This window comes from Macrobrachium rosenbergii, chromosome 52 (assembly GCF_040412425.1).
Source record: "Macrobrachium rosenbergii isolate ZJJX-2024 chromosome 52, ASM4041242v1, whole genome shotgun sequence".
NCBI classification, from domain to species: domain Eukaryota; kingdom Metazoa; phylum Arthropoda; class Malacostraca; order Decapoda; family Palaemonidae; genus Macrobrachium; species Macrobrachium rosenbergii.
The window spans coordinates 577,504-590,231 of NC_089792.1; the positions used below are offsets into that span (position 1 = coordinate 577,504).

At 34.9% G+C, this 12,728-nt stretch overlaps 1 protein-coding gene across 2 annotated transcripts; it reads right to left on the reverse strand.

Moving 5' to 3' along the window:
- Nucleotides 1-498: 498 nt before the first annotated feature.
- Nucleotides 499-10,468, reverse strand: LOC136833985 (uncharacterized). 2 transcript variants are annotated; one of them, XM_067096256.1, is made up of 3 exons: nt 10,320-10,468; nt 2,858-3,067; nt 499-1,358 (listed from the first exon to the last, which is right to left on the reverse strand). In XM_067096256.1, exons 2-3 carry the CDS (start codon nt 3,053-3,055, stop codon nt 1,146-1,148), a joined length of 411 nt encoding a protein of 136 aa, XP_066952357.1. In that variant the 5' UTR covers nt 3,056-3,067; nt 10,320-10,468; the 3' UTR covers nt 499-1,145. The 2 variants fall into 2 exon arrangements, with proteins under 2 accessions (XP_066952357.1, XP_066952358.1); XM_067096257.1 differs by having other exon boundaries at nt 2,858-3,063; nt 10,320-10,403.
- Nucleotides 10,469-12,728: the final 2,260 nt, after the last annotated feature.

The window sequence follows — 12,728 nt, forward strand, 5'->3', positions numbered from 1 at the left end:
AGACGTAATGTCTCGAAATTCTTTGTGAAATATTTACCATTCCTCGAATTATATATATATATATATATATATATATATATATATATATATATATATATATATTTATATAATCATGTATATATATATATATATATATATATATATATATATATATATATAAATGAATTGGTATATATTTATATATAAATGTGATAATTCTCCTTCGGATATATATATATATTATATATATATATATATATATATATATATATATATATATATCTCATTCGTTGCACATCGATATCAATATTCTGAAATGAGTGTTGTTGTTCTATGTCATTATTATTAATATTATTATTAATATACTTTGCTCCATAACACTATATATGTGAACAAAACATTAATAAATTTAGTTATGGAATATGATGGGTACTGGAGTGTAATACCAAAGCTTTCTCATCATATGGTAGTAAAGAAGCTTTGTCATTTAATTTAAGAGTTATGTAAAGCAAAGGCATATTGTTTCAATACTTTATTGGCGTGACATTTTGTTGAAAGACAAGAGAGAATAGAATGAAATGGAATCAGAATATTGGATTAGGGACCAAAAAATAGAAAATCATAATTAATGAAGAGAAGATTCACAAAATCCAATACAATTCTGGTTTTACAGCTAATAATCTTTCTTAAACTTTTAAGATTAGGAAGGAAATATTAAGTCCTTTGTTTTTAACGTATTTTCCAATACATTTCAGCCATTTTGGGTCGTAAAATATAGTAAGAGGCGTGCTGTTCAGTATGAATGAAAAGATTTCCCAGGTTTGACATCCGTTTTTTATAGTGAGAGAAATCCTATCTCATCTGAACTGTATTGTGCAGTTCATAACATTCTTAAATTTATCAAGGAAAAATGAAGTTATTTGTTTTATATTACAATTTCCAATACATTTCAGCCATTTTGGGTTGTAAAATATAGTAAGAGGCTTAATGATTTAATGTGAAAGAAGATTTCCTTAGTTTTTATAACTTTTTTTTTTTTTGTAGAGAGAGAAATCCTGATTGTCCTTCCCAAATGTTTACATCCGTTCTCTGCAGAGACAGAAATCCCGATTGTCTCTCATTTGATTACAAGAAGAGACCCTAGACGGACGTGTCTTCTTCTCTCACTATTCCTCAGGGAAGTCAATTGCCCTGTTCCTCTTCTCGTAAGCTTCCCTTTGTCTCTCCTCCTCCTCTATTCGCAGCTGGAGGTTAGTCTCTTCGTAGATAGTCTCAGCCTCTGAGCAAGGGAAGGCTTTCCTCTGGTGGTTGCACAGGAGGAGTTCCTGGTCGAAGATGGTGTTTGGGCCACACATGAAGGTGTAGTGGCCTACCAGGGTCTGTGGGAGGGAAGATTTCTGTCTGAGAAATGAGTAAGGTCAGCAGAGTGTAGGGTCAACTAATGTAACATGGGTCACTTTTCATCTTACCTGTTCAAATTAATTTAATTTGTTCATATTCATCTGACTTGTCCAGATTCATCAGACGTGTCATATTCAACCTCCTTGTTCATATTCATCATATGTAGAGTAAGCTAATACAGCATGGGTCACATTTCATTTTACCTGTCCATATTCATCTTACCTGTTCAAATTAAGTTTACCCATCCAAATTCATCTTACCTGTCCAGATTCATATTACCTATCCAAATTCATCTTACCTGTCCATATTCATCTGACCTGTCATTCATCTTCCTTGTTCATATTCATCTTGTGTAGGGCAAACTAATATAACTTGGGTCACATTTTATTTTACCTGTCCGTATTCATCTTACCTGTTCAAATTAATTTTGTCTGTCCAAATTCATCTTACCTGTCCAGATTCATATTACCTGTCCAAATTCATCTTACCTGTCCAGATTCATCTTACCTGTTCATATTCATCTTCCTGTCCAAATTCATCTTTCCTGTCCAGATTCATCTTACCTGTCCAAATTCATCATACGTGTCCATATTTGTCATACCAATCCGTATTGATCATGCCTGCCCAAATTCATCTTGCTTGTCTATAGTCATTGTACCTGCCAAAATTCATCTTACCTATTCAAATTCATTGTACCTGTCCAAATTTCATCTTACATTCCGAAATTCATCATACCTTCCCAAATCAATTATGCCTATCCAAATTCATCTTACTTGTCCATATTCATCATAACTATCCTCATTCATCATGCCTGCCCACGTTCATCTTACCTGTCAAGACTCCTTTTACCTTCACAAATTCTTCATACCTGTCAGTACTCATTATACCTTCCCAAATTCATCATACCTGTCTATACTCATTTTTCCTGCCCCAAATTCATCTTACCTTCCCAGACTCATCTTACCTGTCAGCATTCATTATACCTGTCCAGATTCATTATGCTTGTCCATATTCATTATAAAATTCATCATAACGGTCCATATTCATTATACCTTCCCAGACTCATCTTACCTGTCCACATTCATTTTACCTTCCCCCAAATTCATCATACCTTCCCAGACTCATCTTACCAGTCCGTATTCATTATACCTGCCCAAATTCATTGCACTTGTCCATATGCACTGTAAGATTCATCATAACTCTCCGTATTCATCATACCTTCCCAGACTCATCTTACCTGTCCGTATTCATTATATCTGCCCAAATCCATTGCACTTGTCCATATGCACTGTAAGGTTCATCATAACTGTCCATATTCATCATACCTTTCCCAGACTCATCTTACCTGTCCGTATTCATTATATCTGCCCAAATCCATTATACTTGTCCATATTCATCGTACCTTCCCAAATTCACCATACCTGTCCAAATTCATCATACCTTCCCAATTCATCATAACATCCCAAACTCATCATACCTGTCCAAACTCATCCACAACCGGTTCGCAGACGTGGTATGCCCTGCAGTCGTTGGCAACGTCGGCGTAGAATCCGTAGAGGCGCCCTTCGCAGGAGAATCCCGGATTGATGCGGAATCCTCCCGCGATGAAACCTGCTAGTCTGGAGGACGACGAAGCCACCAGTAAAGCCAGAATGACGACCGTAGATCGGATCATGATGATTTCTGTCTGGAAAATGACAGTCGATTGTTTAGGTAGTGTGGGAATTTGTTGTGTAGCTTGGGCGGTTAGCGGTTTATTTAGATACAATGTTAGCCGTTGTATTAATATGCATATATATATATCCCCAGGTCAAAATTACATAATATTTACACCACCAAATAGTACAGCATGGCATGATATGTTAAACATAAAAAATTAAATTGACCACATTGTACGGATCGTTTACAAAAATAGTAATTCTAGAATTACTTAAAAATATTGAAATTCTGAGTTAATGTATATATGTATATATATATATACTGTATATATATATATATATTATTTGTTTATAGTCGTGGCAATTTTAATTATAGAGAAGATGGACTCCTGATGGCTTTCCACTTCCGAATATCAAGTAGATTTTTGTGATAAATTGGTGAGCCCGGAACGGCTTCCCAACCATTTCTGCCATTTCGTTCAGACGACGAATAAAGCCCTTTTAGTTCTCTGTTAAAGCAAACAGTTGTGTCGGCTTTGTCGGTCCGTCCGCACTTTTTCAGTCCGCCCTCAGATCTTAAAAACTACTGAGGCTAGAGGGCTGCAAATTGGTATGTTGATCATCCACCCTCCAATCATCAAACATACCAAATTGCAGCCCTCTAGCCTCCTCAGTAGTTTTTTTTTTTTTTGTTCAAGGTTAAAGTTAGTCATGATCGTGCGTCTGACAACGCTATATGACAGGCCACCACCGGGCGGTGGCTGAAAACTTCATGGGCCGCGGCTCATACAGCATTAGATGCTGTACAGAAAACTCGATTGCGCCGAAGAAACTTCGGGGCATTTTTGTTTTTTTTTTTGCTCGCACACTTTTGGATGATTAAGATTCTATAATATGTCTTTTTATGTATGTTTTTATTTCTTATTTTGCTCATTGCAATATCTTCAATCATTTTTTTATCATTGTTTATTGGTTCCCTTAATTGCATAAATTTTTCTATTACAATACAATGATTCTGTAATGCTTCATTTTATTTATATTTTTATTTTATCCATTTTTACTGATTTTAAATTTTTCTATAATTCTTTGCAATTGTTTATTGGTTTCCGTATTTCCTGCATTATTTTCTCTATTTATATTATTTGCTTATGCTATTTATCTATTGTATGTAATTATTTGACTTTAATTCATTTGATTTCATCTCCATTATGTGTTCACTTTCTCCATTTTATTTTCTTATTTTCTTTATATTATCTACTTTCTGTATGAATCACTTTTATTTAATTTATAGATATTCATTTTTAATATTACTTTTATCTCATCAGTTTATTCAATTCGTTTATTTACATCCCAGACAAGTAGCCATCTCAGTAGTTTTCTTCTACAGAAAACTAAAAAATGAGCAAGAAATTGCAGATAAACAGACTAACAAGAATGGACACCAGAACACGAAAGCACGCATTGTAAGCAAGTATTAAAAGCTATGTGGCACCTCTTCAGATGAAGCCTTAAGTTCAAGGGACTTTTCCCCAGAAGGCTGTCCGTGAGTGACTGAGATTCGCTGGGATATGCTGCGTGTTTTTAAATCTTGAATAGTCTCCGCTTTGGAAAGTTGTCGACCGTGAACTCTCCTAACGGGATAGAGTACATCGTTGCATTTAAAGTATGTTGTCTTTGTACACGAACACACATACATACATACATAGATGCAGACATGTATATATATAAATTTATATGTATATGTATATATATATATATGCATACATATGTTTACATACATATATATATATATATATATATATATATATTTATATTTATGTATATATACTGTATATATATGTATTTATATACATATACTGTATATGTATTTATATAATTTATATAATTATATATATATATATATATATATATATATATATATATATATATATATATATATATATATATATTTATATAATTAGACTATTATTTTCAATTTTTTGCATATTTTTTTATACAAAAACTTTCATTTAGATTTTGTGTTTGTTTCTCTCCTGTAAATCATTAGTGTTGCTGTAACCTTTTCACTCCCGAGAATTCATACTGATAGTATGATCAGTAGGATGATCAGCTGATCGAAGCTGACTGCAGCTGCAAGGGTCATGTTCCTTTGACATCTTTCATTCCGGTATTGATAATGATGTGAGTGATAGGTTTAGATACCAATAACAAAAGCAAAATCGACAACAGTCATAATTGTTTCAAGGGCATTATTATTCCTATTGTCTTCCATCGGTCAGACATCCGAATAAAAGTTGCTAAATGTCAGAAAGTTTATCTCTCTCTCTCTCTCTCTCTCTCTCTCTCTCTCTCTCTCTCTCTCTCTCTCTCTCTCTCTCTCTCTCACACACACACACATAGACAGGATGTTATTCATTCTAGACCTCATGTATAATGTTGAATGTCTGTGGGATATGAACCTAGCTCTCTTGAATCTCTCTCTCTCTATAAAACTCTCTCTCTCTCTCTCTCTCTCTCTCTCTCTACCTACCCAAACACATACACTAGACAGGACTTCATGAGAGGCTGTACCTCACACATAATGCTGAATGTCTGTGGGATATAACTCAGCCTCTCTCTCTCTCTCTCTCTCTCTCTCTCTCTCTCTCTCTCTCTCTCTCTCTCTCTCACTCTCTCACACACACACAAATTAGAGAGGACTTCACTGCAAATTAGAGCTCTCTGTTCATTGTTGAATCTCTCTCTCTCTCTCTCTCTCTCTCTCTCTCTCTCTCTCTTCTCTCTCTCTCTTAAATAACAATGAATTTAAACTAGATTAAAATGTCTTCACGCTAACAGGAACAGTGTTGAACAGTCTAAAAAAGAGAAAAAAAAACCGGAATTAGTTGTGTATTCCCATTACATGGATACCAGGAACCTAAGATATGAGAACAGAAAGGATATTTAAGACCTGGGTAAAAACAGACCAGAGATAATGATGTAATATTGTCAGCCATTGAAAACAAAGGAAAGTGGGGTTGTTTACAAACTGAACAGCGTCATGACTTTTCACAGCGCTGTCTGCGAGCCAATATCTTTTTCCTGTCTTTTTCTCTTATATACTGGTTGTTTTCTCCTTCAGTGAATTCCTAATTAACACCCTCAGATAAGGATGATTTTAAATATTTCCTCCCTTTCTTGTTAATCGCGTAATTAACCGGTGTCTTTTTAGTTCTTCCTTTTCTGTGTAATCGAAAGTAGCATTCATAAAGCTTCTTTTCATTTCTTCCTCTTTGAAAATTATTTTCATTTGTACGCAATGACCATCATCACCATCATCTATTATCTTGACACCCAAGGATGAAAGGGGACTTAATTAATTTTCGTTACATCATACTTTCAAGTAACCATGCCAGCCTTCTTCACACCTTTCACCTGAGGAAGGTGTCACACTAGACGGTACCTGGGTTCTGTCCCCGTTTCTTCTTGAACGTCAAGACTAATTAGCGGTTGAACATTTTTAGAAATTCTGGTGTGAAAATTGAGGTCACGCGTTTTCGTTAAGGGAGAACAAACTAGACGTCAAGATTTCAGATTTCCTCTAAGATTTGGTGGTGAGTGTTAGTCCACACGACAGTAAAACATTTCATAAACACAGTGTTGTAACGTGTCTCTTATATATCACAAACAGGCTGGAAATAAATGGGATAGAATAGATTATAGAATTTATGCCAATGACCAAGCGCTGAGACCTATGGAGGACATTCAGCGCTGAGACCGAAATTGACAGTAAAAAGGTTTGAAAGGTTTAACAGGAGGAAAACCTTTTGCAGTTGCACTACGAATCAGTTGTTAGAAAGTAAGATGGAAGAAAGAGACTATGAACGGAGGTACAGGAAAAGTAACGAAAAGGGTTGCAGTTAAGGGTCGAAGGGACGCTGCAGAGAACCTTAAGGCATGCCTACAGTGCACCGCATGAGGTGCACTGACGGCACTGCTCCCCTGGATAACCATAACCGTTTGAAGTGCTGATTGGAACTACCAATTGGCTTTCAACTTTTATCCAACCTGTTTGTGATGTCTGTACTTATGACATTTTGCTGTAGCGTGGACGCATCAAAAAAAGTTGAAGGCATTAATGATAAAATGTCAAACCGTGCAGTAAATGTGCCCCGCTGTCGAACTTCTCAGTTCCAGAGGTCCCTTTATTCCTCAGACCATTGAACTGTGAAACAGCCTCCCAGAGGAAGTTGTGTAATTGGAACTTCAGAAGTTCAAGCGTAGATGCAATGCATTACTAATCTAATGGTATACTCCTTGCATTTTAACACATTTTCGTCTGTTTATCAGTTTATTAATTTATTTTCTCTCTTTTTTTTAATAAGATCTCTTCTTTCTGTATTTCCCTTTACCTCCTCTTGCTTCTTCGTAATGAACACCTTAATATTCTTTGGAAGCTTGAATTTAAAGTCAGTGGCCCCTTTAGTGGGCTTGTTCCATATGAACAGGTTTCATCTTCTGAATAATAATAATAATAATAATAATAATAATAATAATAATAATAATAATAATAATAATAATAATTCTTTAGTTTCATCTGTCAATTAAGTCCGGTTACCTCAACAGCGGCTGTTGAATACTTCAGCCTAAATCCTTTCAAATATGCAAGAAGCTTTCCAGCGTGGCACCTCGGCACAAAATCCCGGTTTAAGTTAACTTCAGTTTTACCAGACCACTGAGCTGATTAACAGCTCTCTAGGGCTGGCCCGATATAGACTTATTTTCGTGGCTAAGAACCATTTGGTTGAATATACAATGGACTTTTGACAGATTGTGGAATCCGAACCACATTTCAGCGAGAAATTTGTGTATCACCAGAAATAAATTCCTGGTAACTTTCAGCCGGCCAAAACTCAGGCCCATCGAAAGTCCGCAGCTCATCAACTAAGAGTCTAATCCCGGTTTAAGGTTCAGGAAAATTTGTGAGGCTCATTTCGTATTTTAGGAAAATTTGTAAGGCTCATTGTATCTATGAAATATGTTCCCATTTCTCTGTATATGATATTCCTGTGACTGTACCAATGACTTTTGAAGATTGGGACGTTCGGTTTATTTTTGTAATAATCGCGGGTATTTCAGAGACAAAATCAGTCAGAAAGAAATGCATAAGTTTTAATCCTGGATTCCTTCTGGTTATTTTTTTAATTTTTTTGTAAGTGATTTAGAAGTTTGTTACTTCAAGTCCCGCGTTCTTCACTATTAAAACTTATTTTTAAGTTTTATGTAGATATTCGATTCTTATTCGACCGTTACTATTAGCCGATTGACTTCAGATCTGTTTTCATATTTTTGTAAGTGATGTATCTTCGTTATTTCAAGTTGCCTCCTTCAGTATCCTTCGGACACAATTATTATTATTATTATTATTATTATTATTATTATTATTATTATTATTATTATTATTATTATTATTATTATTATTATTATTATTATTCAGAAAATGAACCCTATTCATATGGAACAAGCCCGCAGGGGCCATTGACTTGAAATTCAAGCTTCCAAACGAATATTATGGTGTTCATTAGAAAGTAACAGAAGGTAATGGGAAATACAGAAAGAAGAGATCACTTATTATGAAAGAAAAAATAATTAACAAATTAATATTAAATGAAAAAAGTATTTATGTATTTTATTAAAATAAAAGAAATTTACATGGGTAGAATAATGATATACAAGCCAATCCTTCCTTATGAAATAAGGTCTAGACTTGTTTACGTTGTATTGTTTTTAGTAATACTCTCTCTCTCTCTCTCTCTCTCTCTCTCTCTCTCTCTCTCTCTCTCTCTCTCTCTCTCTCTCTCTCTCTCTCTTTCTATATATATATATATATATATGCTTACATACATATATATATGTATCATACATGTATATATATATCATACATATGTGTATATTCATACATACATACATACATATATATATATATATATATATATATATATATATATATATATATATATATATATATATATATATATGTTTGTGTGTATGTTTGCATATTTGCCATTACTAATAATCTTTGTACAAACTTTGTACTTTATCCTATCGTAAATTTTTATCCGCATCTATCATATTAAGATTAGAAGCCAGTGTACCTTCGGCACCTAGCTGCAACCTCTTTCATTCCTTTTACTGTACCTCCGTTTATATACTCTCTCTTCCATCTTACTTTCCTCAATCCTCTCCCAGTAAGTGCTCCATATTGCAACTGCGAGGTTTTCTCCTGTTATTTCCCTTTCAGCTCTGAATGACCTTGTAGGTCCCAGCGATTGGCCTTTGGCCTGAATTTTCTATTTCAGTGTTATATTTCATATTCAGTGTCTCCACACTGAGGAGGGGAGCAGTATATTTGTTCTTCAGTCTGTGTTTTTTTTTTGACTTTCTAATTGACCACCATAGTTGACTTTCTAATTGACCACCATAGTTGACTTTCTAATTGACCACCATTTTTACATGGACGAAAAGGACAGCAGCTTCTTAAGCCCGACGTGAAAGCAATTGATGACGCAGTCGATTAGAATGGCCACCAAGAAACACAGGATTTACGTCTGTGTTGTGACTCATCCCTGTAACCTGTAATCCCTGTAACCTGTAGCAGAAATCCTATACCGTTTCTGTAAAGGCAGACCTCACTTACTCACTCACTGCATTATGTAATGCTTCTTCAGCTATCGAGAAACAACACACTTTCACTCGCCACATTGTTTATGGTAATGATTTCTAGCAGAGAATTTTCTGAAATTTTCAAGGAACTTTTACCAGTGAAAGCATGCAGTGATGGGAGTATATGTCTGCGATTGTACACACACACACACACACACACACACACACACACACACACACACACACACACACACACACACACACACACATTATATATGTGTTTGTGTGTGTGTGTGTATGATAGATATAAATATATAAATTTACAATAGAATAAAAGTTTGTTAACTTGCATAAAGATTACTAATATAGCAAATATATACTTGTATACACACACTATATGTGTATATATTTTTGTATGCATATATATGTGTGTGTATATATACATACATTATATATATATATATATATATATATATATATATATAGAGAGAGAGAGAGAGAGAGAGAGAGAGAGAGAGAGAGAGAGAGAGAGAGAGAAAGAGAGAGAGAGAGATAATAAAAAATATCAAAACGTAAACATTAAAATGAGCCACGGACATAACAAATTCACGAAGAAAACAAAAATCTCAGAGAACTTACTTTCCTAGAGAGGATCCTTCTTGGGGGTGGAAAGGAGAGAGAGAGAACCTTCCCTGGGCGAGAATGCGCGGGCACTGAAGGATGTCGCAGAGTCCTTTAGGACCTAAAGACGTTTGCCACCGGAGGAGATGTCCCAAGGACAGCCAGTGAAAGGAAGATGATCATCCCAGTCTCACCTTTCGACCTTCCTCCTCCTCCTCCTCCTCCTCCTCCTCCTCCTCCTCCTCCTCCTCCTCCTCCTCCTCGTCACCTTCCCACGAAATCTCCAGCCGTTTATTTACATTCCATCGAGTATTTTGAAATAAATAAATAAATGAATAACACGGAACCCATTCATCGTTATTCATTGTTATTCATCAAAGACCAAATCATTTTTCCTCTAGATATTTTGAAAATGACCTGATGTCACATCGTTTTTTTTTTTTTATAATTCAAATTATTTTCGAATTATTGAAAAACGCGAAACCCATTCATCGTCATTCATTGTTATTTATCAAATGACCGGATAATTTTTCCTCTGTGTATTTTGAAAATTCAAAATCCTTTTGAATAAATGAATAACACGGAACCAACCCATCGTTATTCATTGTTATTCATCCAAAGACCTCATCATTTTTCCTCTAGATATTTTAAAAATGACCTAATGTCACTTGGTTTCTCCTTCATAATTCAAATACCTTCAGACATAACTGTTTACAGTCGTCCGGCTGGTGTTGAGTTCATTCCTTTTTGAGGTCTTGGGTTTTAGTTGACCTTCGGCCTATCATGAAATTCTTACATTCGAAAATAATAAAAATGACTCGTGTATGCTTGCATGCTTTCCCACACGTACACACACACACACACATGCGCGTTTATATCTGGCCGTTCCTGCGTGGAAGAGTGCGCTTGTGATTGCATGCTTGCAATTTTTATTTCTTAAAATTAGCAATAGTAACTTGGTGGGTTTGTGGAGGTAAACTAAATATACACAAACACATACTGTATATATATATGTGTGTTTGTGTGTATATGAGTGTGTATGCATATATATATATATATATATATATATATATATATATATATATATATATATATATATATATAGAGAGAGAGAGAGAGAGAGAGAGAGAGAGAGAGAGAGAGAGAGAGAGAGAGAGAGAGAGAGAGAGAGAGAGAGAGAGAGGGAGAGAGCCATTGTAGTACTGAACTAAAGCTCTGTTTCACACGATATATATATATATATATATATATATATATATATATATATATATATATATATATATATATATATATATATATATGTATATACAGTGACACAGGTAATCTTAGCGCCCACACAAGATAATCTTCATTTCAAGCATTCACATCATTTAGATACCTGTCACCAACTTTCAGCATTCGATCGAGACCATCTTCAGAATCACCTCCCTGTCTCGACCCATCATCTCTGCAAGGATAAAAGTGAACGGAAGAGAGGAATATAATAAAAGGAATGCCGTTACAGAAGGCCGAGTCCTCCAGGCCGGGCAGGATTCGTGAGAAAGGCGCGCATGTTGAGAATATTCAGACTTTGAAGTGAGTGGAATATCACTGCTTAGTTACTTCCAGGTTTTGATGAGAGAGTAGTTTGGGAGAAGGACTGGTCAGATGCGCAGTTTAAACTGCCATATCGAAAGCGTTGTTTGTGGTAGAAACTGTATTCTTTTAATTTATTTTTAACTTGGTTTTTGGGGGGAGGAGGCACGTATGTAGTAGAAAATGCATTATTTTAATGGTATTTTTTTTGGGGTGGGTGGGCCAAGTTGATATTCATTGCGAATGTGAAGAGGCAATGCATTACTACCCTAGAATTATTCACCTTGTATTCTAATAATTTTTTCTATATTTATTTATTTATGAAATATATCAATTTATATTTTTATCTCTTAATAACTGATCTCATCTTTCTGTATTTCTCATTACCTTCTGTTAATTCTTTCTAATGAACACCATATTCTTTGGAAGCTTTCTTCTTCAGTCAGAAATGTAGGAAAATTAGTCATCTCTTTCATTTGACTGGAAATTGGGTCTAACTTGTCTGACATCATCTTTTGGTTAAAATCAGATTTCGAATTCAGGAATACGAGTCTTTATCTTCATAAACCGGCCTTCTGTTTTGTGGATGTGTCCTTTTAAATAGTTCAGGAGAAAGAAAACTAAACAGAAAACTATATGATACCTTGCAGGTAATTGCTGAAAGGGAAAGCCTTGAATCACTGTATTTGTTGATTATAATGTTTTGTCCTTTAATGTGTTGGCATTTTAGCAACAGGACTGAGCTATTCCAAGTAAGGTAGGTGTCGTTAGGTAAGAAATGAGGCAAGGGGCAAAATAAATACACAACTAATAGCTAAAAACTTAAGAGACATCATCACAATTTGTTCCTGA